The sequence below is a fragment of the Helicoverpa zea genome, chromosome 8 (assembly GCF_022581195.2).
Source record: "Helicoverpa zea isolate HzStark_Cry1AcR chromosome 8, ilHelZeax1.1, whole genome shotgun sequence".
NCBI classification, from domain to species: Eukaryota; Metazoa; Arthropoda; class Insecta; order Lepidoptera; family Noctuidae; genus Helicoverpa; species Helicoverpa zea.
The window spans coordinates 4,557,638-4,584,349 of NC_061459.1; the positions used below are offsets into that span (position 1 = coordinate 4,557,638).

The 26,712-nt window shown below is 36.9% G+C and overlaps 6 protein-coding genes across 6 annotated transcripts; 5 read left to right on the forward strand and 1 right to left on the reverse strand.

Annotated features, from left to right (window-relative positions):
- Positions 1–13: 13 nt before the first annotated feature.
- Positions 14–647, forward strand: LOC124632604 (60S ribosomal protein L31-like). The gene is made up of 2 exons (XM_047167498.1): positions 14–458; positions 613–647. Exons 1-2 carry the CDS (start codon positions 47–49, stop codon positions 645–647), a joined length of 447 nt encoding a protein of 148 aa, XP_047023454.1. The 5' UTR covers positions 14–46.
- Positions 648–761: 114 nt separating this feature from the next.
- On the forward strand, positions 762–10,499 carry LOC124632223 (ATP-dependent RNA helicase SUV3 homolog, mitochondrial). Its single transcript, XM_047166977.1, has 15 exons — positions 762–1,273; positions 1,364–1,484; positions 1,927–2,095; positions 3,226–3,415; positions 3,643–3,720; positions 3,800–3,891; positions 4,439–4,578; positions 6,532–6,666; positions 6,986–7,092; positions 7,401–7,594; positions 8,006–8,185; positions 8,894–9,042; positions 9,446–9,544; positions 9,884–10,028; positions 10,320–10,499. Exons 1-15 carry the CDS (start codon positions 850–852, stop codon positions 10,428–10,430), a joined length of 2,334 nt encoding a protein of 777 aa, XP_047022933.1. The 5' UTR covers positions 762–849; the 3' UTR covers positions 10,431–10,499.
- A 2,304-nt stretch (positions 10,500–12,803) lies between these two features.
- On the forward strand, positions 12,804–14,946 carry LOC124632224. Its single transcript, XM_047166978.1, has 5 exons — positions 12,804–12,977; positions 13,061–13,193; positions 13,804–14,106; positions 14,229–14,395; positions 14,528–14,946. The coding sequence occupies exons 1-5, from the start codon at positions 12,917–12,919 to the stop codon at positions 14,812–14,814; spliced, it is 951 nt and encodes a 316-aa protein (XP_047022934.1). The 5' UTR covers positions 12,804–12,916; the 3' UTR covers positions 14,815–14,946.
- An 87-nt stretch (positions 14,947–15,033) lies between these two features.
- Positions 15,034–16,429, reverse strand: LOC124632225 (transcriptional adapter 1-like). Its single transcript, XM_047166979.1, has 3 exons — positions 15,918–16,429; positions 15,478–15,845; positions 15,034–15,254 (listed from the first exon to the last, which is right to left on the reverse strand). Exons 1-3 carry the CDS (start codon positions 16,311–16,313, stop codon positions 15,107–15,109), a joined length of 912 nt encoding a protein of 303 aa, XP_047022935.1. The 5' UTR covers positions 16,314–16,429; the 3' UTR covers positions 15,034–15,106.
- A 49-nt stretch (positions 16,430–16,478) lies between these two features.
- Positions 16,479–17,683, forward strand: LOC124632227 (39S ribosomal protein L27, mitochondrial). The gene is made up of 3 exons (XM_047166983.1): positions 16,479–16,647; positions 16,730–16,893; positions 17,429–17,683. The coding sequence occupies exons 1-3, from the start codon at positions 16,596–16,598 to the stop codon at positions 17,630–17,632; spliced, it is 420 nt and encodes a 139-aa protein (XP_047022939.1). The 5' UTR covers positions 16,479–16,595; the 3' UTR covers positions 17,633–17,683.
- Positions 17,684–23,508: 5,825 nt separating this feature from the next.
- LOC124632800 lies at positions 23,509–26,468 on the forward strand. The gene has a single exon (XM_047167768.1). The coding sequence runs from the start codon at positions 23,816–23,818 to the stop codon at positions 24,797–24,799; it is 984 nt and encodes a 327-aa protein (XP_047023724.1). The 5' UTR covers positions 23,509–23,815; the 3' UTR covers positions 24,800–26,468.
- The last annotated feature ends 244 nt before the right edge of the window (positions 26,469–26,712 follow it).

The following is a 26,712-nucleotide window of genomic DNA, read 5'->3' on the forward strand; positions in this document are numbered from 1 at the left end:
AAGCGTCCATTAAAATCGGTTTGGTGCACGAAGCTCCAAGATCGCAATGGCTAAACCCAAGGGAGAGAGAAAAGGCAAATCTGCCATCAACGAAGTTGTAACTCGTGAATACACGGTTAACTTACACAAACGGCTTCATGGAGTAGGGTTCAAGAAACGTCCTCCTCGTGCCATTAAGGAAATCCGTAAATTCGCAGAGAAACAAATGGGAACCCCCGATGTTCGAGTGGACACTCGCCTAAACAAATTCCTTTGGTCCAAGGGAGTCAGAAATGTCCCCTTCCGCGTCCGTGTGAGGCTGTCTCGCAGACGTAATGACGATGAGGACTCAGCACACAAACTGTTCACCCTCGTGACCTACGTACTAGTAGCCTCATTCAAGGGCTTGCAGACAGAGAATGTTGACGCTAGCCAGGAATATACTAAAACTTTATCTAATGAATATAATATTCTGTTTGGTATTTATTTATTTTCAAGCATATAATTTACATTTTTAAATATTAAATATAAAAATAAAAAACATTTAAAAATATAAAAAAAAATATTCTTATTATTAACCAAATTCATCTACACACTCATTCCAATGTACGATTTGCGTTTTTTCTGTTGTAGGTTTTTTTTCCTCAACTCAAAAATTCAGTTATTAGTGTTCCATGATTTTCACTCATCGCTCAGTATGCGTTATTAATAATTGTTCCATGTTAGCCAAAAGACCAGTATCCAAATTAAATAAACTCTATTTACACACGAGGAAATGTGAAAATTAAAAAAAAAAACAGTAACATCAACGGGAATGACAGCCGAAGATATAAAATTTTTAGTCAATTTATTTTTTGTTTCATAATCAATATGTACAAAGGATTCACTCGGATATTATCACTTTACTGTGCAGATAAAGTTCAACCGTGTGTTCCTCCTATTCTTAGAAATAATGTGTTATGTACGCGAAAAGGTGGTCCTAATATAGGTTATATTTTTCTACGAACGAAAAAACACGACAGAGGCAGTCCCTCGGCTCTGTTCGTTCCCGTACCAGTCAAGCCTAACCCTGATGACATAAACATTGGCGCAGAACTCTCTGGACGTCTGAAGAAGCAGGATCTTCTTAAAATTCTCAACAAATTCTATCAGAAACCAGAGGTCAGAGTGTTGGCATCAGAGAATGGGTTGGATGACCAGCTATTGCATCAGGCTTTCCTGTCGTTTCGGAGACATTGTTTAGAACATGACCTGCCACCAGACTTACACATCATTATAAGTGATATTATACAAGGTAAATAACTGAGACCATGTTTTATCAATAGCCATTCATGAATAATTATTCCTAAAAGTTCATAAAAAATATATTGTTAATCTTTTGTAGGTGCTGGCCATGTAGATGACCTGTTTCCTTACTTCCTGAGGCATGCAAGACAGGCATTCCCCCACCTAGACTGTTTAGATGACCTGAAAAAGATATCTGACTTAAGAACACCTGCTAACTGGTTTGTACTAGACTTTTTTAATTACACAAGCTTATACACTATTTTTTATATTTTCAAGCCCAACTTCAGCTATATATACTTTTATTGGGAAAAGACTTGTTGAATCCCTGCTTACAATACTTATAAAAATGCTGGAGTAAAGTATATATTTTAAACACCATGTTATCAGTAGCAATGTCCCTTTGAGCTTATCAGAATATTATTTCAGAAAAATTCAAACAAGAAATATTGTTTTGAATGTGACATTATCAATTCACACAGAATGATCTTTTACAAAACATTTAGCCTATCAGATGATGGAATTTGTAACTTTGTATCTTATAATATCCACAATAAAAGTCATCAAATAAACTTGTCCACAAACTCAAAAAAGTGAGAGAATTTTATATTAACCTAAACATATTATTTCCTAATGATTTTATTGTACCCTTTAAAAATGCAGGTATCCTGAAGCAAGATCTATAAACAGAAAGATAATATTCCATGCGGGTCCTACAAACTCGGGCAAGACTTATCATGCACTTGAAAGGTTTTTGAGTGCCAAATCTGGAGTTTACTGTGGCCCATTGAAGCTATTGGCAACTGAAATATATCATAAATCTAATAAACATGTAAGTAATAACAATTTATTTGAGCTTCGATATTATGTTGGTTTCAAAGTATTTTTTATATGTCAAATGGGTCTATAATAGGTCTTTCAAAATGTCAGGGTAGTTGCATAGTTCCAAAGGGTGGGTCTCATGGAGAAGAACCGCTCAGCAATTCCATGGACACTTAAAAAAAAAAACTTTTTTGGAATAGTTTTCAAGCTATCCTTGATAGTTGGGTAGTTAAGTTGCAGTATCTTGTATCCGTAGTTGTATACATTTTTTAAGTTGATTTAAGTGTGTTAACTATTCAATTTTATTTTTAGAATAACTTTTTTATTGCATTGTAAAGAGCTTGACGCACATGTATTCTGTTCTCTCAATTTAAGTGTATGTGAAATATTATTGGCAAGGTGACAGTTGTTTGTTTATTAGTGTGTGTAATCAAATTATTCATTTATACCAAATATATAACATAGCGCACGTGCAACATACTACACTCAGTGATACCAAAAAAATGCATAAGAACAACTTGCACAAACTACAGCTAATTTATAAATAAATATAAATAAATAAAATAATTAATAACGATTAATACATAATATAGAATATTTATAATATAAATTAATAATATATAAATAAACGAATATAAATTTAATAAATAATAAATAAGTAAAATGTAAATAAATCTACACAGAAATAATACCTACTCAAATATCTAAATATAATAAGATTTTCTACATTTAATTCAATATTATTATGTTTAAAAAGCGCTCTTCGTCCTCTCCTATAAAAACTAACTTTGCTGTGCCCGACAGGGTCCATAATTGTTTCTTTTAATTTTACCCACCAGCCTGTACACATTATGGAATGCAATAAAGTCATTGAGTATTGAGTATTGAAACAATATTCTGAGCAAAGTCAAAGTCAATTTTCTAAAATTTCTATTAGTTCAAAGTGAAAGCTCTTTCGACACGTCAAATTAGTACCAAAGAGTCGATCGCATGGAGAAGAACCGACAAGAAACTCCATAGACACTCTTTACAAAATCAAAGAATAGTTTTCAAGCTAAGAGCTGTCATTAAGATAACTATAGGCAGTAAGGTTAGCCAGGAAATTGTATCCCCATCTCTAAAATCAAATATCTTTTACAGGGTACACCTTGCGATCTGATAACTGGAGAAGAAAGGAGGCACGCGTCTTTATACACAACTTTGACAAATCCAGACGAGAAGAGTGTCGATGCTCCAACAGACAACCACTGCTTACAAATTGATGCAACTGAGCTTACGCCTTCTAGTCATGTTGCTTGTACAGTTGAAATGACGTCACTTAATAATAGATGTGAGTTGCCATCCGCAAAAATATGTTTAGTATAAAAAAAAACACTCAGTAAAAACTTTTTGCTTTTGACCTGTAGTTTAGAAAGACTATTTTGTGTTATAAAGTCTTGCCGTTGCTTGCAATCAAGTCCTATTCCACTATGGTTTTTTGTCAGTACCTAATAAATTTCAAGCATTTTTTTCGTAATTATGCTAAAATAATTTGTTTTGTTTTTTTGTAATCAACAGATGAAGTAGCAATTATAGATGAAATCCAAATGATTGGGGACAGGGGAAGAGGGTGGGCGTGGACGCGGGCGATACTAGGTAAACACAGTGTATTGTATCGTAAAATATACCTTATGTGAATAGCAATAAGGAATAATATTGATTGTTTGGTTGACAGGATTACAAGCAGATGAAATACATTTGTGTGGGGAGGCTGGTGCTGTCAGTCTTATAGAAGAAATATGTAACGCGACGGGTGAAGAATTAGAAGTAAGTTTTGTACTTATACTAATTATAGTTCGGCCATTCAGAGAATGCGTTCCTGACACGTCGCGATTGAACTGACGACGTAACTACATTCATTGATTATTGATATAATAATGTTGTTTTAATGCTCCTCAATTGTTAAAACGGTAAACAACCAGCAAAAATATTTTTATCGTAACTGCAACGCCATTGCAAAGTTACGTCGTCAGTTCAATCGCGACGTGTCAGGAACGCATTCTCTGAATGGCCGAACTATAAGTTAATGTTTTATTTATCACAGCCAAGTAAATATTAACTGTTATGTAGTGCTCAAGGTAAGGCTAAGAGTTATACTATGATAAAGATTTCATCTTTAAAACGTAAATTAATTCAGAACCAACAAGGAATAATGCAATTCTTCCAGTATATATCAAACCCCCTCTATATTCCGGAATCATCCATGCCTGTGATGACTTGATTTTTTTACATATTTGACTCATACTGCATCATTTTCTCAAACGAAACTCCAAACAGAAGTTTCCAAACATTTATTTAAGAAATTTGTTTCCAGGTACGCAACTATAAAAGACTAACAGAACTGAAAGTAGAGGACACAGCGTTAGGATCCCTGGATAACGTGAAACCCGGAGACTGTATAGTGTGTTTCAATAAAAACGACATTTACAGTGTAAGTCGAGCCATTGAACAGAGGTCAGTCCCACGTTGAGGCAGGTATCCAATTAATAAAGTATTATTAGGATCATTGACATTTTAGAAGTTTCTGTATGTACGTTTTATATCATGAAAGCGGGCGAGCTTTGCTTGTGTGTGTAAATATACACGTACATTTTCTTTGTATTTCTCGGTGAATCGGTCACTACTGGGCGCGTCCGAGCTTACGCATACAAAGACAATGTGCATGTACGTTTACACATACAAGTTAAGCACACCCGCTTTCCTGAGATAAGATATCTATGATATTGAGTATTGCAATGATACATTTTTTGCTACATTTGAAAGATTAAGTTGGTTTAGCCAACTATTAAAAATAATAAGTGCTAGCCAAATGACCATCAAATAGAACTTCGAACTACCAGTTGCATAGAAGTCGTAAATTGAGTTGGAAATAAGTTGGCAAACATTCTGAATCCGTTGCGTTCTTTAGAATTATCATGAGAGTTGTCACAACTCAGTATTTATTTTTAGCACTAGAATAGAATTGATGTGATCTATATTTTGTTTAGTATCATCGTTTTATCTGTCATATCAACCATGTTTGTTTATCTATCACTACATAGTATTAAACATAGTCGCTATTTCTGTCCCTACGCAATCGATTTCCATGCGGTTTTTTTAATAGATAGAGTGATTAAAGAGGCAGGTTTATATCGGGTATAATTTAGGCGATCACCAAAAATATTTTTAAGACTCTAAGCTGAGGCACCAAATAAAATAAACAACTCCAAAAAAAATAAATTGACTTTATTAAAAGGGCACTAAAGTATATAATATTATGATCCAAAAAAAATAAAATAACATCAGAAAAATCGCAAATCTCGCACAAATATTATTTTTGGTTCCCAAAATGGATTAATGGTCACCAAATTCTATCCAACTAAAAGATTAATATTACTACCAAAATCAAACTTAGTGACGAAAACGAATCGCTGCAAAACCGACTCCACGTAGTCTTGTCTGCCCTACCCCTAGAGTGCAATTCAAATCCGCGTAGGCGCAGAGGGGCGAGGCGGCCTGCGAGCTGAGGCGCAGGTAGTTTTTAAGGCTCGCCGCCGCGGCTGAGGCTGGCCGGCTTTGCCGGCCAGCAAGCCGAAGCTGCGGTGGTGAGCGTGAAAACCATCTGCGACGATGAGCTCGCATGGGACCGCCGGAGCCCCGCAGTGCCGGAGCCGTGACAGAAGCCATGCTTGCTGCATGTTTCGTGCTTACATTTTACTACTGAGTTACACACAAATTCATATAACAATAAATAAGCGACGTACGTTTGGGAACCCCAGTATATTAATTGGTATTTGGGAAATATTCTAGCGATCGTTAGCTTTTTTAGTCTAACAAAAATGACCAAATTAGGAGTCATGGTATTACATAATTGGTAACATCTAAGTAGTGACAATATATAATATTTGGTCTAAAGTGTATTTTAAAGGCGTCCATATATTTTTTTAGTAGTCAATAATACGAAAAAATGGTTTTACCTAATAATATTTTTGGAAACGTTATTTGGTGACCATTTATCCATTTTGGTAACCGTTTAGAATTTTTTTGGTAGTAAAATAGGTACTTTTTTGGGTGGTGTTTAAACACAAGCCGTTTATATCTATAATAACATACATTAAATAGTGGGGAAATACTGTTATCCATTGCGAAGTCGGAGCGGGTCACTAGTACAGAATAATAGACATATGTTAACAATCGTTCGTCTTAATGTGATTCCTAATTACCATTGGCAGATACATTCGTTTTAATACATAGGTAGGTACCTAGATATAGATACAGATTATGATGATTCATAAAAAAGGGAAATTAGATAGAATTCAAACTAAAAACATTTAGCTTTTGTGATGTCCAGTAAAATAGGTAATATTGCATGCTTTGTCACTTTCAATAACTGTGGTATATTTGTAAGATCTAATTTATTTATTTCAGGGGTCAAGAAGTAGCAGTAATATACGGTAGTTTACCTCCGGGCACAAAGTTAGCTCAAGCGAATAAGTTCAATGACCCTAACAGTTCGTGTAAAGTTATGGTAGCTACCGACGCTATAGGGTTGGGCATTAATTTGTAAGTAATAAGGTTTTATGTACCTCTATTTTTTAACTAGCTTTTATCACCGGTTTCACCCACGATCCGTAGCGGGATTCAAAGTGAACCCGAATGACATAGCCATTAGATAACCCATCTAATCACTGAAAGAATTTTTCAAATAGCTATTTACAGTATATTTCGGTCTCTGTCCTGCTTAAATTATTTGATGGCAGTGTAAAAGGGATAGGACGCCGTCCATTTGGTTTCTATATATTTTAGGCTTAAATTCTATTCTGGCCTATTAGTAGCGTGTCTCAAACTCTATTTGATGGTTTATTTACTGTTATTTTTTCAGGAGTATAAGAAGAATAATATTTTATTCTCTAATAAAGCCCGTGGTAAATGATGACGGAGACAAAGAAATGGATGTCATTAGTATATCACAAGCTTTACAAATCGCTGGTAAGTGAAAATACCCTCTTTGTGTTCCATTTCATTGGAAATTCAACTTTAAACCTTAACCATTAAAACCTACAATTGCTTACATCATCATCATCATCATCAGCCTATAGCAGTCCACTGCTGGACATAGGCCTCTCCAAGTGCACGCCACTGAGATCGATTTTCGGCTTCACGCATCCAGCTCCTGCCAGCCGTCTTGCTTACATACCTTTCTAAAATTCTATCTATAGGATAGCTTCTTCGTCATTCAATTTTAGTCTCTATCATTCACCAAATATAGCCTAAAATCCTTTAACAATATCCCTCAGGTCGTGCTGGTCGCTACGGCAGTGCTTGGGAGACTGGTTACGTCACAACATACAAACCAGAAGATTTGGCCACGTTGAAGACGTTACTATCAAATACTCCTGATCCGGTCACTCAGGCGGGGTTGCATCCGACTGCTGAACAAATGGAGCTGTATGCCTATCATCTACCTCATGCCAGTCTTAGTAGTCTTATGGTAAGTATAATGGATCATAATTGACTAATATTTTACGCTCTTATCCTACTGGCGTTTTATGAACGTTAACGTTCCTCCAACGTTTGCGCAACCTCGAGTTTCTAGAAGCGTCGACGCTCGTAAAACGCCAGTGGCTAGTGGCTAAGGACCATATGGGACTTTTATAAAAAGCTTATGTGTTTGTGGTGTCTTTCAATCGAGACAGAGGTCCAAATTTAGTCAAAGCACAATGAAGCAGAAAAGGAAAACCAATAGAATTTCCCCAGTACTGAGTGTTTGGAGATGTTTAAATAATGATATTCTATTGGTTACTTTAAAACTTCCCCGCTCAGCAACGCTTTGGTGGAGTCTGGGGTAATTTTTGCATGTAATTTATGTTTAATTAATTACCCTGTGTTCGTTTCATTTCAGGATATATTCGTCCACCTTTGTACCGTCGACGTGTCCCTCTACTTCATGTGTAACACGGAAGCGTTCAAATTCCTCGCGGAGATGATACAGCACGTGCCGCTGCCTCTCCGTGCTCGCTACGTCTTCTGTTGTGCACCGATCAACAACAAGCTGCCCTTCGTTTGTGCCACATTCCTAAAGGTGAGTCTATGTCAAATTGTGCAGAGCTACATAAAACTGTGCATTGATACGTATAACTACGGATTACACGTGCCGCTGCCTCCGCGCTCGCTACGTCTTCTGCTGTGCACCGATCAATAACAAACTGCCCTTCGTTTGTGCCACATTCCTTAAGGTATGTCTATGTAAAATTGTGCAGAGCTACATAAAACTGTGCATTACTACTTACAACTGTACATTACTACGTAATACTACGGACTACATGTGCCGCTGCCTTTCCGTGCTCGCGACGTCTTCTGTTGTGCACCGATCAACAACAAGCTGCCCTTCGTTTGTGCCGCATTCCTAAAGGTTTGTATGTGTAAAACTGTGCATTACTGAGTTAAACTGTGCACAACATCGTAAAACTGTGCAATTCTACGTAAAACTGTGTATTACTACGCGAAACTGTTCAATTCTACGTAAAACTGTGCAAACTGTGCAACACATCTATTTATATGAAAAGAATTGGCAGATGATGTTTCGCACAACTGTGAATTACTAAATGAAACTGTGCAACACTACATGATACCGTGCAACACTACGTTAAATGTGCATTACTACATAAAACTCATCACTCATGTCATATTCCAAATAAAGCTTGATAGAGCTTTCAAAAATCACAAACATTATATCTAGACAAGCGTGACCATGCACCATTGCAAAATTTATGATTTTTTTTATTTCTAGATGGTCCGACAATACAGTCGCAACGAGCCTCTAACTAAGAACTGGCTGAGTAACGTCGTGGACTGGCCTCTACCCTCGCCGAAGACTATCATGGATCTAGTACATCTGGAGTCTGTGTTTGATGTGCTAGAACTTTATTTATGGTTAAGGTATGTTATACATTAATATCATAAATAAAACCGGCCAAGTGCGAGTTGGATTTGTGAAGTAAGGATACCTACCAATACAATTATTATCAATGAGCAAAAAAATTGTTTCTGGTATGGTCACCCACTAAAATATTTATCTTATTCTATATAGTTTCTATTATTTTTTTGCTATAATGGCAAAAAAATACATAATCTACTGTCTCACTATCACAGTTCACGATATATAGCCTAATGACAGACGGACTGCAAAGTCTTAATAAATCCCGTTTTACCCTTTCGGTTCGGAACTCTAAAAAGTATTTCAGTTTGTCTATTAGTTTGGTGAAATGGTTGAAAAATTGGTTTAAAAATATGTAAATATTTTTAATCAACCAGTATTTGATAATAACAACTTTGTTCACAGTTATCGGTTCCCCGACATGTTCCCTGACGCTAAGTTAGTGCGTGACATGGAAGTGGAACTGGACGCCATCATACAGCAAGGAATATTTCAAATAACCAGGTAAATATAGAAGGTGGATTCATTATCATCATAATCATCTCCTTCCCCTTATCCCAATTTATATGGGGTCGACGCTGCAATGTCTTCTCCAAATTTTAGATTTATTATACTTTATCAGACGCTTTGAATAAATAATTGCAGTTTTACAAATATTCTTAATAATTGTCCGGTTTGTGTTCGTTCCGAAGTTTGTTTGCTCGAAGACGCTTATTTCAGAACCAATTTATCGAGGATATTATTATATTTATTCGGATGCTCAGAGCCGTTCCTACGAGATGCGATTGAAACGCTTGCGTAATCGAGGGATCTGCATGCATGACTTCTCATTTATTTTCGCAGATTATTAAGAAACTCAGAGCAAGTCCTTCGCGACGACGCACAGATGGAAGCGCTGAGAGACAAGAGAATGTCGCGCTCTGGCTCGCACTTGAAGCCCAAGGGAGACGACTCCAAGCCTAAACTGTCGGAATTACTCGTAGCTAAGGTAAGATAATTATAAATATAGCTCTTTATGTGGAGAAAAACTAAAATATTTAAAAAATATAACATTTTTCTCTATGTTAATCTTCCACGCAAAATCTACTGAATGAATTTTGATAAAACTTGACATTTATTATTATAACCTGTATATCAGAAGAATACATGGACTTGGTTGATACCGCGGTCTAGAGCTATACATTGTCTTCTATATTCTTGTTTTTAAATCTTGATCATTTCAGTCCAACTTTTATAAATCTGATTGCCATGAAAACATGTATTATGTTTTATATTACAGGGCCTTATCACACCTCAAATGTTGAAGAAACTCCAGCAAGAACTAGCAACTAATTCAACAGACAAACAGAAGCCAGAAAGAAGTAGAAATAATAGAAATAGGAGGAAATGATGCTTTAAATTTGTTGTAAATATACGTTACATAAAATACTTGTAATAAAATGTTCCCGAGATCTAGTTCCATGTGGTTCTTTTATTTGATATTCTAAAAAAGTCTTAAACATATATCGGGTGTGTCGTTCATAATCACATTAAATCCTATGGCATATACTTTATAATATTCTATGGCGAATTGTAAAAAAAATAACCTAATCCATTCAGTGGTTTAACCACAGGAGTTATTTTTCGTTTTTATAATTTACAACATCATGTGTAAAGCAGAGATAAAGTTAGGAATATCAATGTTTTGATCGGTTGACAGCTGTCAGTTTTCAAGGGAGAATTTCAGTTGTTTGTAATGACTAACTTTTATATGGTGTTCTAATTTTCGTACATTTTTATTCTATTTAGTTTGTTTGAAAAAATCATTTTTTTATTTTCTTTGTGTTAATAATAAAAGGCAACCGGGAAGTAAAGAAACCGCGAGCGAAGCGAGCGCGAAAATTTTTGAGTTTTGGGACATAAAAGTAGTGTTTGTTCGAGAATTTCTCAAATTTAACGCGAAATTAAAAGAAACCGTGACTGGATCGACAGTCAGCTGTATGTGTTTGTTTCTTCGGTGCTCCAACTTTTTATTAAATTGAGAACTCTAAAAGTAAACGCAGAAGAAATTAGAAATAAAGAAGAAACCGCGAGCGAAGTGAGCGCTTTTTTTTTCTTCGAAGTCTGCAGCAAAGCTTGTTTATTTGACATTTCACAAGGCTAAACTTCCATGTAACGCAAGCAATCCGATGTTTATTATTTTTACTGGCTAGGAATTGACTTGGTTGGTGGTTTTAAAGATTGTTATTGAAAAACCTATTTGACTTCTAATCCTCTCAAGTTGAGTGATCGTCTTATGGAATCTATGTCCTAGGCCTGTATGGCCTTTGGACAAATCTAACGCGCCCGGCATTATACGACAATACATTATATAAAATTTATTTATAATAAGTTCAACTCAGTCTTGCGCGCGGCCTTATGTGTGGGTAACACTTGTACATACACAGTGACTTTGTGTGCGTGACAAGAGGTACAGTCGGGTACAAATACAGTTATTTAGGGGTTACGGCTGTTTAAAGAAAAACAGTTATTACGTAATTTAATGTTTATTTATTTATAATGATTCTGAATCGCTACTTGAAAAATCAAATGATGAATTTTCGGATTCGCTACTCTCACCGAGGTAAATTATAAATTTTGACTCCATGTCAAAATGTCTATAGTATTTTTCTTTTTTCTTTTGTACATGTCGACAAGTATTACCCAACATCCCTTCATCAATATGACTTAAACGTTCATTTATGAGTTTCATTATTTCCGTCTTATTTTGGTCGACATTATGCGAAGCAATATTATTTTTTAAAATTCCCCACACATTTTGTTTACATTATTATACTAGATTATACGTCTTTTTACATTCTTAGTCCACACTTTTATTTATTGTCCGCGTACCCCGAGATCTAGAAAATATGTAAGGAGTATTTAATTCATCTTAGATATTTCACCTCATTTATTTCTTAGATACTGTCAACGTCAATTTGAAAAAACTTATGAGAAAATAATGAAAAACTGTAAAATGTAATAATAAAAAGCTTTGAATGTTGTTTCATTTTTTGAAACGCTACCTGACTCCTTAAACATTTTCTCCGTGAAGAACTAGACATTTTCGTAAACGACTGTACCCATAACAAAAAGCGATAAGAACACGTCATGCTCGGACGACGTCACTGTCACACGAATGAAAGTTGTATATTTACTAATTTACAAGCCGACGCACACATAGGGCCGCGCGCAAATCTGAGTTGAACTATCTATAATTTAATTGAAATTTCTTGGTCCAAGAGCGTACCGCGGCGCGGGCGCCCCTGAGCCCGCGGCGCGGGCGCCCCTGAGCCCGCGGCGCCCGGGTTAATCGCACACTCTGCACCATAGGTTAAGACGGCCCCGATGCTATCCATACATTTGGATACAGTTCTTGTAGGTTGCGATCTTTGATGAAATTTAAAATAAAAATAGGAGTAACATTCTGATCAAGCCCTGCGGCGCCCCTTACATCCGGCGCCTTGGGCCGTCGCCCAACCGCGCCCTACCCTAAAGCCGCTACTCGTTATCTATCAGTGATATTGTGAACGAATTAAGTTAGACGGTAGATGGATACCCGCCTACAGTTTTCACAATCTATTTTAAATACCGCAATGCAGAAACACTTTTGTATCAAAAGAGTAGCAAGCAGGTGAAAATTAGGTGGCATGCGAATTACAGCATAGATACCAACTGTACTAATTAAGACTTAGATTTATTAATTTCTATTTGTCTTCGAAGTTATCACCAGTGCAACCGTAATCGGTGACCTCTGACAGACAATTATAATTATCACTGTTGAGAGGGTAGTTGATTTTGCAATAGTTTCGCACTTCGTAATAGTCGTCAACCCACCTTAACTTCACACAGTTCAAAATGAGCAGATATAATTCGATTTTAGTGTTTTTAACAGTGAATTATTTATTAAATACAGAAGGTATAAACAGGTGCAATAAAAAAAGTTATTTTCTATCCCGTTACGTGAAAATTAATGGTTACTTTTTGAATTGTTTTGGGCAGCTTTCAGAGTGTTTGATGTGAATGGTGTAGAAAATATTCTGGCGTTAGAGAATGAGCAGATTAATATAGAATGTAAAACTGATATGGCCATGGCTTACTGTGGATTTATACATCCAACTGGAAAACGATATTCGTAAGTAATCTTGATTTACAAATCTAAATATTTTACAGAATAAATAATAGGCATTCTCCATATTTAGGATGTCTCATGGGGCTTATCCTAGTCTACTCGCATGGCAGGCGGGTTAGTGACCGGTATGGTTGGCGAGTTGGCGTTTATTGGGGGAGGCCTACTTACGTTCAGCAGTGGACGGCAGATTTAAGTGAATAGAATAGGTACTTTGTGGTCTGGATAACTATTAGTTTCATTTGAAAAGTCCATTTATTGAAGATGATTATACTTTTTATCTAAGTACACAAAGTAGTTTCCACGCGATGGAGGTTTAGCTGTGGGAAACAGGTGCATCTACTTACATTGTAGACCTGAAGCACAGATTACTTAATAGTTACCCTGAAGTCTAGATTGTTTTCACTCTGATCTATTTGTTATCAGCTAAGTAATTAAAAGTTTACTAATTTGACTCTCAATGTCGACTCCTGCGCAAATATTTTATCTATCTTTGTTTACATTGAGTAATTAAAAAACAAGATTATGTGAATGAAGCACGATTGACCGAATAACAAGGTAGGTACATTGGCCTGTAAGCTAACCCTGCCCAATACTCAAACACCATTACCATCAGGTTTTCAGGCACCACCTTAAACGTCGGCCACTGCGCCATAAAAATAAAAGCGACGAAAAACGATACTGGAACATGGCGATGCCACATAGGTACGAAGGCTACTGGTGTGGAAATGATGCAGACAATCCAAGTTAGGGTAGTAAGACAATTGGCGGCCATCCAGAAGAATATTACGGCAGTGCATGGCAAGCCTGTAACGTTGGCTTGCGCGACTACCAAAGGACTGATGCCTTTGAGTTATTGTCGGTTTGAGCCTCCAATTGGACAACCTTTTAGCATCAACTCGGAGGTGACTCGCACCAAGTAAGTTACCATGTAGGAGTAGGTATTAAAAAAACATGACTTTGGCTTGATAACTAAGTGAATACGAGCCTTTTTTCACAGTTTCCAGCCAACTTATAATTACGAGATTTTTTCTATTCTAGCCCAATCCTAGGCCGATATTTCTTTCCAAGCAACAAAAGTTTAGACCGTGGAGATTGCGCAGTGACTATACGAAAGGTCAAATATGAAGATGTTGGCGCGTGGACATGCGGAGCTGGACTTGATGATGGACAGGAACATATCGACTTTATACAATTAGATGTTGAAGGTTGGTAGCAGTTCCTTATCGAATGGCGAATTTTCTCGGCTCGGAATAATATGAAAACTCATACGACCCTTTGTATTTTTAAGTCACATCTAATTAGGTACTTATTTATCTTAAATTCCCTATTCTATCCAGGACTATATGCCATGTCGACAGCATCAGCAACTGGCATCACTTTTGGCGCAATCGGCATCATTGCCTTGTTAGCTGCTCTCGGATTTTTCGCGTGGAAACAGCGAAGAGTCTTAGGAGCTATGAGACCTGAGGCTGAGGAAGCAAGGGGCCATGAATTGCAAGAGATCCCTGCTGCAAGCCCAAGTTCCCAAAGCACCCCTCGACCTGCCAGGAGTTTACCTCGGGTAGAGATAGAATCTCCATCAGAACCCAGTGCTTCTCCATTATTGACACAAGCTGAGTCTTGAAGATGTTCATTGAATTTTTGACTGATTCAAATTAATTTAGGTTTATTCATAAACACTGCCATTTAGATATTGAGTCACCCACCTATTAGAAGACCAGGTTCAAGCTCATCAGATTTGTTTGTGTACATAATACTTTGCATGTTACCATCATACCTTCGCAGTCTAAAATCCTAAGTAAATGTAAATAGTTGAGGAATTGAATGTAAATAAATGATTCTATATTTTGTTATTATTATATTTAAAGATGTATACTATGACCATTAAACAGATAAATAAAATTAATTATATTTTCTTACAAACTAGGGTGGTTTAACATAGCAGCTAGTCTTTCCATGTTGACAGCATATACTGAATGACAGGATATTATGTTCTTGTGAATCAGTAGTGTGTTGTAGAACTCGTCTATTGTCAGTTTGTCATCATTTGGTTCTGTGTTGGCACTGGAATATAATTAATTAGATTAGCATTACATTCATAGAATTCAATAGACAGTGCAGAAAAGCAAATAATGATGTCAAACATTGGATGATTAAAAAAACCTATCCACAGCCAATCTTATTTATGATAATTTTGTAAGAATTGTAAGTATTGGTTTGAAAAGAGCTCTAAATGACCCTTCTTTTCAAACCAATATTACCTCTATTTAAAAAATTTAATCCTCACCTGCATGCAATTTCAAAAGCTGCAGCATGTTCCATTTCATCAATAGTTGGAGGACATCTAGGCCCCAAGAGATCTGTCATGCCTTCATCCACACTCACTCTACCTTCTCTTTGAGGGTCATAATGCTTAGCAGTATTCCTCAACCACATGTTAGGCATATCCCCACCTACATCATACATGAAGTGTTTATTCAGTGTCTTGTAGCTTTTCCTTTGTGATACTACTGCTGTAATCACATTTTTGAGAAAGTGCTGGACAGCAACCACTATGACATCGGCTGCATCATCTTCTGCCCCTTCCAGTCCTGTCTCCCATGCTGCTAGCATGAAGCGACCTACTACTAGAGCATGGTCGGGCAGGAATATTTCCTATAAAACAAAAATAAAGTTAATTTTATCATTGAAAGGTATCTTAAGATTATTTCTGAGAGTGTCAGTTACCTGAGCAGCATATTTGACGCCGTCACTACCAGCTCCTGGAGGAGAATTTGGCGGCAAATATTCAAGCAAATCCACAGGCTCAAAGTTAGATTTCTCCGACGTCCGGGAACTCCTTTTATGTCTTCTACTGTTCCTGTTATGTGTACTGGCTTTTTCTTGGGCAATAGTAATGGAGGCTTCAGCTAATCCTTCCACTTTGTTTAACAAAGCTAGTAAAAACTCATTGTGGTAGTGCACTTGGTCGGTGGACAGTAGCTTACGAGCCTCGGCATCGAATTCCTCCTTGGTTAACTTCATACGAAACCACTGTTTCATGTGAGCAAAGTATTTAGTGGATTTCTCACCAAGTACATCGTTGAGTTTACGCCTAGAAATATTTAGTGGATCTGAAGACATTGTTCGGCGTTTATTTTACCAGGTAATCAGATATTAATATTATCAAAAAACTAGCAAAACAATACAAAATAAACACGCACGTCACACACGCACGATTGTTTTTGACATTGTCAGTCCGTCCTGTCTGTTCTGTAATTTATGTCATTGTCACATTTGTCACGCACTTGTCAGATGTCAAACAAATTGTCACTTGATAATCGGCTCTGTAGGCAGGATTTGTGTGAAATATATATTTAGGCCTTTGATTATTTAAATCTAGGCTGAAATAATAGATAATCCAGGATGTCATTTAATTTCCTTCTGAACTCGGGCAAAGCCAATTCAGTCATCACAGGTAAGCATTTCAAGTTGTTATATTCATTTGGAGGTTATGTTGTTATTGTAGTTTAGATAATATTTATTCTGATTTATTTTAGAGTTTGTGCGTAATGCCAGTAAGAAGACTGGAGGTAGTACCTCCAACACTAATTGTAAGGTAAAGCCGAAGCACAGAGGGTGGAAGGTGCAAGATGGTCACCATGTTCAAGCTGGTCATATGCTGGTCACCCAGAGGACGCCTAGGTTCCACCCTGGATTAAATGTAAGTGTTTATATTCATTTAATGTGAATCTATTCTTACATAGAAGAATTGTTAAAAGAAAACGAAAAAAATATCCAATAACCCTTTTGACCACTCAAACTAGGTACTGAATTTTTTAAAATTATTTACTTGTGTTAAAACACTTGCCGTTTTACAGCCCGTATTTGGATAAAATATAGCCTATGTTACGGGTAGAGTGTAGCTCTACAACTGTGAAAGAATTTTTTACATCAGTTCAGTAGTTTCAGGCCCTTAACAACAAGCAAACAAAAAAAAATCCTCTCTACTATATTAGAATGTAGTTAAACAGGATTGCATTATTTAAATGGAATTAAACATGCTTTCCACTTTTACCGTCTTACCACAAAAACTTTTTAACGTCAGTTTAAGACTTTTCTAAAAAAATGACAAATTATGACATTGACATATGGTTCATTTTGGAGGCACATTTTTTTTAGACAAGTGTAAAACAGTGGTTAAAGTTTTTGTAGTAAGGCCATTAATGTTTAAATTAAAACTATAAATATTTTTTCAGGTTGGTTTCGGTAGAAATGGTACACTGTTCGCCATGGAAGCAGGTAAGGTTGTAGTGACATGTGAGAAGTTTGACCCCAATTGGGACCACACCTGGGTACAAAGGATCTACTCCGGAAGGCAAGATCAGACCATATTGAAGAAGTATTACAACATCATACCTGAGCCTCAACACCAAAGGTTTAAGCTTGTCGATGAAATTTGAATGGATTTAATTGTTATTTAGTTATCTTAGGTAATATATTTTTAGTTGAAATTGCTGTAGTTTTTTTACACATTCACCATAGTGTTAAATTACTGGCTGGTTTCAGGAAGATCTATAAATTCTCTAAAGTAAATTTATTTCGAAATATTTTTACAGTGTATGGCAAATGGAGCTCATAATGCATATCTATCATACACAAAATAATTCTATTTTTGACTTGTTTCAAGACTGCCTTGGCAGCTTTTGTTAATGTGATAATCTATCCATAGATGGCGTTGTCTTTAGAAATATATGAAGATGGCGCCACTTTATCGAAGTACTTACCACTTAACCCTTGATGCTGAACAAAATTCTGATGGTACTGGTAGACAGAGGTGAACAGAAGGTCTCTTTTCGTGTATAAATTTACCATTGCACCAGATATATTATGAGACTTGTTTAAGCAAGTTGTTGAACCTGTATTATGCCTGATGTATTGAAAGTAGTTCTCTCTATATTACTTTACTCTTTGGTTCTAACACTAAGAGACGTGCTAAGAATATAAATATCACATGCTAACACCCACGTCATCACACAATCCACGCTGTTACCACGTAAACCTACTACCTTGATATATGGAGAAGTAGGAACACCTTCGAGAGCTAAGGACAAATTTTATTGGGCTAATAAATATCTCGCGGCGGTAAATCATAGCATATTGCCGACTGGAACCGTGTAAGGGATTTAAAGGGAAATATTCCATTTAGCTTGAGTTATGTATTAGGTTTATATGGTTTCTTTAGTCAGATTGTGTTTGGGCAAATCCCTTTAACAAGGGTAGGTAAGGTATGAGTTATATTCTGTGTGTATGTCTATCATGTTTTCGCAACAAAACTGTTCGTAATTTGTAGTCTTAACAAGATTTCACTCATATAAAATATCGGAAACCTTTTCTTACACAAGGAAATATAAAAAGCCAAATAAAAATATTACAGAGCTACTTAACGGATATCGACACACAGGTACAGTCACATACAAACTACTAAATTGTATAAAGTACAGTCGGCACCAGATGTCAGTAACGCGAGCGTGTAAAATAAAAAAAAATCCCTAGGGAGAGGAGATTGGCGATTTTCCGGTTCTGAAATGACGTCCGGCCGGTACGGATGTTGACCGTACCGGCCGTGCTCCTCGTCAGCGACTGGATAAAGGTGAAAACTGTATCCCTGGAATTAGGTTAGGATAGTAGGGTAGAATTAACCCAGTTGAGATTTGAATTGCTGAAGGCGATTTTCTTTCTTTTTTTACGTGCTAAGACTTCGTCGATTTGTTGTATTGGTCGTTTTAATAAAAAGTCTGACTTAGATTATTTCGTGCCGTTAAGGGTGTGAAACAATAAAACAGGTAAACCAAAGTACCTACTTAAAAGGTAGGTAGGTACTTTTATTTAGTAACTTCGAATTGCAACTGACCAAAAAAATATTAGTTTTCTTCCTAAAAGCGTCTACTCACACAGTAGCAACTATGAAGTAAAATCCATTAAAACCCTTAGAATTTTCCACATGACTGTAATGTAATTTTTGTTACGCTGAAAGTTTTTCCCTCTCCGCCGCTTTTCATATTAGGCGTGATGTTGATCGCGGTGTAAAGCCCACGAGACCGACGCGCGTGAACTACCCAGTTATAACTTATAAGGAAACCTACACCTGTAAAAGCGTTGGTTGGTATTTCATTTTGTATTCTTAAACTGTATTCCTTAAAGCAAATAGCAGGATTATAATAGGTATTTTTACGCAAATAGTACCTATTTGTGACTATGGGAGATTCATAATAATTTCAAGAAAAAAAGAAAAATCGATCTCAGTGGCGTGCACTTGGAGAGGCCTATGTCCAGCAGTGGACTTCGATAGGCTGATGATGATGATGATGATGATTAAACTACCGCTTGATGGAAAACTTCTGTTAGGTAGGTACTCATAGCCTTTGTAGGCCATTACTTAGGAAAGTTAGCCTAAAGTATTCAGCTAAAAGAACATATTTTTTCAAGCTTTTATATCAACTCATACGTAACATGAGCACCAAGAGCCGCCATTTTCATTATCACAAAGCGTTTTCAGTCGTCACCTCGTGGCTCCGTTCCCCTCGCTGCAGTTTGAAGGGTGCTCAGCTTTTCCCACTTGTAATTTTTCTCGGCAGCCATATTGCAATTTTCGCCCAATAACACGCGACGTTAGGGCCGCCATACCAAACTTTTTTTACAGAACTATCCATAGTTTAAAAGTCTACTAACTGAATTGTCGATTATATTTTTTATTTTTATTTTTATTATTTATATTTTTTGAGAAAATATAAATCAACAAATTTTACATAGGGTTGTTGTTATCGAAATATGTAGGCCCCGTAAAACTTTTCTTACCCTTCCATATAAGTTTTTTACGATTTGACGACCCTAAATAACGCCAGCTGCCGGTTATAACTCAAGGGCTAAATTAAACTTTTTGCTTGAAAACGTAAGTTGTCATGTGCGAACGACTTTTATGGATTAGTTTGTTTCAGTCCGATTATTATTTTAGCTGAACTGACGTTGAGATTTTTATATTAATTTTAAACCTACTTATTTTATTTTGGATAAGCGAAATGATTTTTGTTACTTAGGTAGGTGGTTTAATTCACTTTTTTTTAATCACATATGATGTAATTGAACCCAACTATGCCTAAAGAGATAGTAGCTTCATGTATTTTTTGCTATTAATTTTAATAATTAGAACTTTTTCCAATATTTTTTTTAACTAGCAAGTGCTACAAAAACCCTAACATCACCAAACATCATTAAAGTATCCTACACCACTATCCTAAAGCTTTAGACAACAATCTCTTCGTTACATTCATGCTATGCTGAATGAGGATCCGGTATTCTTTCCATTTTTCACACCCATTCCGATCTTAAAGTACTCAAGCATCCACTCAGCATCCAAGGCGTTTTTAAAAGTGAAACGTTTGTGTTGGGCTGCCAATCAAATTCAAACTTTATGTCATGAGAAATAAGGGTGGTTTTCAGGATATGAGGGGTACTACTCCAATTATAGTATCCGAGGGAACGTTGGCAGTGTCTCAGTTATGAAAGACAGTGAGACTGACTTGGTGACATAGTATTATTCATGATGGATCACTATCTAGCCATTTCGTTTGTTCTAAAGGTTTGTTTGTGTGCGTTGCTTTGAATGCTGCTTGTGAGATACCTACTATGTAAGAAACTAGACATTTTTGGATAAAAAGGTGTATCTGGAGTGTTGGACTTAGTCTGTTAGATTCCCATAAAAAACGAAATAACTAGGTACTTGCTGAAGTAAAGACGTTTTAAAAATAAACTTAAGGAAAAATTCTGATCTACGTAGAAGTACGGAAAGTAAAAAGACACGTCGTATAATTAAGCCCACGTCCCATTTAACTTCCAAACAGGCTGTTACAATACAGAAACAAAATAAAAACTCACAGTAAAGACTTCTAAGTTGTCACAATTTACGTACTTCGTTACCTAAATCGCGGCCCAGGGGACACAGCCCTTACGAAACTTTGCCCTTTTTAATCCACCTGTACGTGTTTTACGATCGTCAACTTTTTCGTTATAAAAACTTTAGAGTCAGCCTGTAATAAACATTGGCATAATGAAGGTGCCCGTGCCTTGTTACTGAGCTACTTATTGTTTTAATCTATTAAGGTTCTGTTGACTTTTTTAATCTGTGGCAAGGTGCATGTGGAAAATGATGGCGACTTTTTGACGAAAGGCGAGTTTAATGAGCTGTTAAAAAGTTTCATAATTACGTTGGAGTTGGTTAAGTGTGCTTATTTCTGTAACACTGTAAATGATTGTTTTATGCAGTTTATTATCTAGATATTTTGAAACCCTTTCAGTTTCGTGAAAAAGGGGTAGTACGAAAAATGCAAAAGGCTCGTGAATGACTGGGCACGCGGTAAACGTCCAAGCGAGCTCGCAAACACCTTTTACGGAGGCATACACGTAGGTATGGCATTAAGGCTATCGATTCGCCTCCAACGTTAGGTGATTTACATCGTAGCCTACGTAATTCGTTGCCCTGACGGACGTCCTGTATAAATCAACGTTGGACCCCCGCTAACCGGACATTTATCTCGGCTCTACGATAAAAAACTACGGCGCCGTAGGGGGACCTGCCATGAACGGATACATTGCCGTGATTATTTGCTTTCCGCGAGATTGAACTGTGATGGCTCGCATCATTATTATTTTTTTACATTTTAAATGAAGGTTAATTATAAAAGAGACTCGTTGCAATATCTCCATGTCAGAATCAGTATGATATTCTGATTCAATTCAGTTTCAATGGCCAGCTATGATACTGAAAAGCTAAAAAGACTAGAAAGTTGCTGACAGTAACTTAGGTAGGTACTATTACGTAAGAAAGTGGATAAAAAACCAGCTTCTATTTTTTCGTAAAAAGCACACAGCTTAAGCAAGCGAGCAAATTTTAAATTCAATTTGAGTCTTAAACATCAAGTTGCGGAGAAAAATTGAAACTAAAAATCCACATCGTCTTAGAAGAAAGATGATCCATATAACCTGTCGGCTAAGCTACAGACCCTACACTCTAGAGGATTTTATATTATGATTCATTGAGATTTTTTTAGTCGACTCTCGGTTGAGTAACGCAAAAAGATTGCGACATCAAGTATAATATTCATGGAAAGGCATAATTTAATTCCCTGAGACAGTACGGGCGGGTCGAGCCCGTTGGAGATTAGGCTCTTGTCTCGGAAAGCGTGTAATGAAGGAAAAGCGCTCCCAAAATATGAAATTATGGACTCAAATATGACTCATGTTTACCTGAGACCGAAATGTACGCCATGTTTTTTTCCTGCAAAAGGATTCCGATGCAGGCGTTCCTTTTTTAATTTCTGTTTAAATGGCTATTACAGAACGCAGGGACGGTTTGGAAAAGCATTCCTTTTTTAAAAGCTTACAAACGGGCAAGATTGAGATTGGATGCAAGGTACACTGGAGGGGGAAAAGTCGTTACATTGCAACTTGGATACACGAAACTTCAGTTTTCATTGTAAGATAGGGAAAGTAGTTTAAGTAGTACTCTGTGTATTATATAATGTAGATTTCCCCAGGCTATTGAACCTACAGGAGTGACAACGGCGTCCAACAAGATGAATCAGGTATCTCGTACAGTTAACTTCCACACACAAGAAAATACAACCGTAAAATATGAAATGATAATAATAAAACAAAAGTACCGTCTAAGAATAAAGCGAAAGGAACACAATAAAGTCGGCAGAAAAGGGTTGACTGTGACATGACGTTTACAGGTTAACGCAATTAACTTGTTTGCTAGACGCGGCGGTTAATTTCTTTATCGCTTTAAGCTTAGACGTCCAATCTTTGAGATCTGACGGCTTCTGAGGGTTGAAATTATTGTAAGTATATTGTTGTGAAGTTTGCGAAAACAGAGTTGTGGAGAATTCGTAATAAAGTAGGTTATTAAATTTTGAATTTAATTAACATTAACTTCAAAGATCAAACAAAGATTTTGGTAGTTATTATTTATTAACACAGCCTCTAAGTAACAATGAGTATATAAATAGGTACATAAGCCCTAAGTACTTGGACTGTGGGATTATTCAATTGAGTTGCCGCGGCCCTGGTACACAGAAGGCTTCGGAAGATACATAGTGGGTTTTAGTCAGTAAGACAATCAAAATAGGCTTAGGTATGTAGACACTTAGTAACTTTGACCCTGTGTTCTTATCCTTATCAAAAAGGAAGATCCTTCGTTACAATATTTTTTTATATTTTTATTAGCTTTTCGTCCGTTGCCTTACTCGAGAGTGGACGTGTGTTTGTTTTGCGCATAAATTCGTCAAGTGTTGTATATGAGACTATACCCCGTAACCGTAAAGCGAAAGTGACCAGTTTAGCTTAAAGTTAAAGTTAAAAATATTAATTGTTTACGACCGATCGCGCGATCGCCGCAGTGCATGTGCACCGGAGCGATACCTCGCCGGACTAGCCCCGCCTACGCGCAGGAGCAGGACATTCACCATAATTGCTCTCCCGCTTGCGCGCGCGCCTAAGTGCTTCTTTACGCGCTAAGCTTACGCACCAATTATCCGCTGGCCCAGTGCTTATCGACGTGTGTGCAACCGATCTTTGGGCTGCGTACAATGCCGCGCGTTCAACGCTCGCCTACGGCTTCGTCTTCAGTGAACACCAGTGTACTGCAAGCCAAATCAGACTCAGATATACCTGCAGCGGTTTCGAATAGCCCGGTCAGTAATATCAACACTGCGTCGCGTCAGGGCAAACGCCCTTGCCCTGAATTCTCGCCTGCTAATGAACTTCAAGACATAAAACACGAAATAATACAAATGCTATCCTCGTGGAAGAGAGAACAAGAGGAGCGGCTTACAAACTTTATCAGCCAGCAAAATACCTCCCTTTCTAAGTTGGTTTCCGATATAGCAGATCTAAAACAACAGAATCTTGAGATCCAAAAATCAAATGGTGAAATAGAGAAAGCTATAACATTTATCACGGAGCAGTACGATGACATGATGAAGAAAATTGATAGTTTACAAAAAGAAAACCAACTTCATAAAGACCGTATTATACATTTGGAATATAAGATTCAGGACATCCAACAGCTTTCCCGTTCATCATGCGTCGAGATACGTAACGTGCCTGCCGTGGTGAATGAGTCAGTGTATGACCTAGCCACGATTATCAGCAAAGTTGGTGCAGCAGTCGATATGACTCTCAATCATACCGAGCTACGAGATGCGTACCGCTTACCCGGAAAACCAGGAACCATCAGACCTATTGTTGCAGAGTTTGTAAATGTTCAGGTCAAAAACAAGCTGATCACGAGTGTACGTGACTTTAATAAAACCCATCCGAACGATGATCGCCTTAATACTAAATGCATTGGCTTACCTGGAGATCGACGCCCAGTATATGTTGCCGAATATCTTCCTGCTACTTCCAGAAAACTGTTCTACGAGGCAAGAGAATTTGCGAAACAAAAATTGTACAAGTTTTGCTGGACGGCGAATGGCAACATTTTCTTACGGAAATCTGAAGGATCCAAACAAATACTTGTCAGATCTACGGAAACTCTGCGGAATCTACAATTAGATATAAAGCAGTGACTAATTTATAGCTTAATTCTGTTATCCACGAACCATTACTATATTTGTCTAAAAGTTACTCATATTCATCTATCAAAACGTAAGTGCTTATTTCATTATAAAATCCATATAAACTGTATTAATAATCATTACCTGTTGCTCACATCTCTTGTATTATCATGTATAACAATAATATCAATGAACCAAACAACTTTCCAACATAATTTACACTCGCATCTTTTTACACTAATTGAACCTCAGACCCCAGTACGAGTACATACTGTTACTGCAACTTTTGCAGAAACAATTTGCTATACTTATATTTCAATTAAAACTACATATCCGTATCGATTTTGCCAAGTTTATTGTGTAGATTATGTGAATAGCCTGTGGCACTACTCATTGCGTCATATGTATACTAATACACCACACAAAGTCTTCTGATGGCTAATGTTACACAAGTTATTGATGACATTGATCGCACCGCCTTTACAATGAGTCTAAAACTTTCTTCTGTTGATGACTGTAATATGCACTTGGGGGGTGACGTGGGAGGTCAATACTCGGTTGTGGTCCAAAATATACGAAGCATCAATAAGAATTTTGACAATTTTTCTGTTCTTTTGAGTCGGCTGAATTTTTCGCCAGACATAATTGTTTTGACCGAATGTTGGCTTGATGACACATGCACCTGTTTTGAAATTAATAACTATGATTATCACTGTTCCAAAAACTATCTAAACCAAAATGATGGAATAGTCGTATATACCAAAACAACTCTGCAAGCCTCTGTGGTGGAACCATCCTTTAAAGACTCGAACTGTTTGATTGTCAATATCAGAGATGAACTATCGCTCATTGCTATATACAGGTCTCCATCTTTCTATAACATAAATAACTTTTGCGAATCATTAACAAAGCTCATGGAGACTTCTAAGGCTACGACATGTGCGATTGTAGGGGATCTGAACATTGACATTAAACCAGATTGTACTGACTGTCGCGCCACCGAGTACCTGGACTTAACCGGCCACTATGGGTATTTTCCAGGACACACTTTGCCTACGAGAGGTGATAACTGCCTAGATCATGTTATGCTAAAAACGCAAAAGTCAGCTACCGTTATAGTATGTGACACGGGCATAACAGATCACGAGACAGTTATCCTAGGCATTCAAAATAAATCGGCTAGGACCAGAGTAGAAAAACGACACATGCGCATTGACTACATAAAATTAAAAACCGATATTGAAAACTTGCCTTGGGAATGGCTTAGTGAGCAGAAAGATGTCACAACGGCATTCCAAATGTTTGTCGAAATCCTCTCAGCCAAAATTAAACAACATACCACTAACCGCGTTTGCCATAGCTCAGAGGCTATTATCAAGCCATGGATTACTAAAAGCCTTTTAAAGTGTATAAGACGACGAGACTTAATGCACATTAATGCAAAGAAAAAAGAAAATCGTGATAATCTAGTCATTCAACATGAATATAAGAAGTATCGAAATCACTGTAACAATTTATTAAAAAATCTAAAACAAGAACATGACCGTAAACTGCTTATGGAAACTAAAGGAGACTGTAAAAAGCTATGGCACGAAGTTAAAAAGATATGTAATATTAAAAATAAAAAATCTGAAAAGTCTGAGCTTTTGACATGTAGTGAAAACCCTGTGACCACTTTAAATAATGTTAACAATTATTTCTCAACTGTTGGACAAAACCTTGCTGCTAAAACACTCAGTCTATTGGGCTTAACTGAAGATGAATTAGCACGACATAATGAGCAGTACAGCACCGTTAACCCTGACACTAACTCTTTCTTCCTTGCTCCGACTGATGAAAAAGAAATACTTAATATTATTTCTTATCTCAAAAAGACGTCAGCTGCAGGTTATGACGGCATTAATAATACTTTCCTAAAGCAGTGT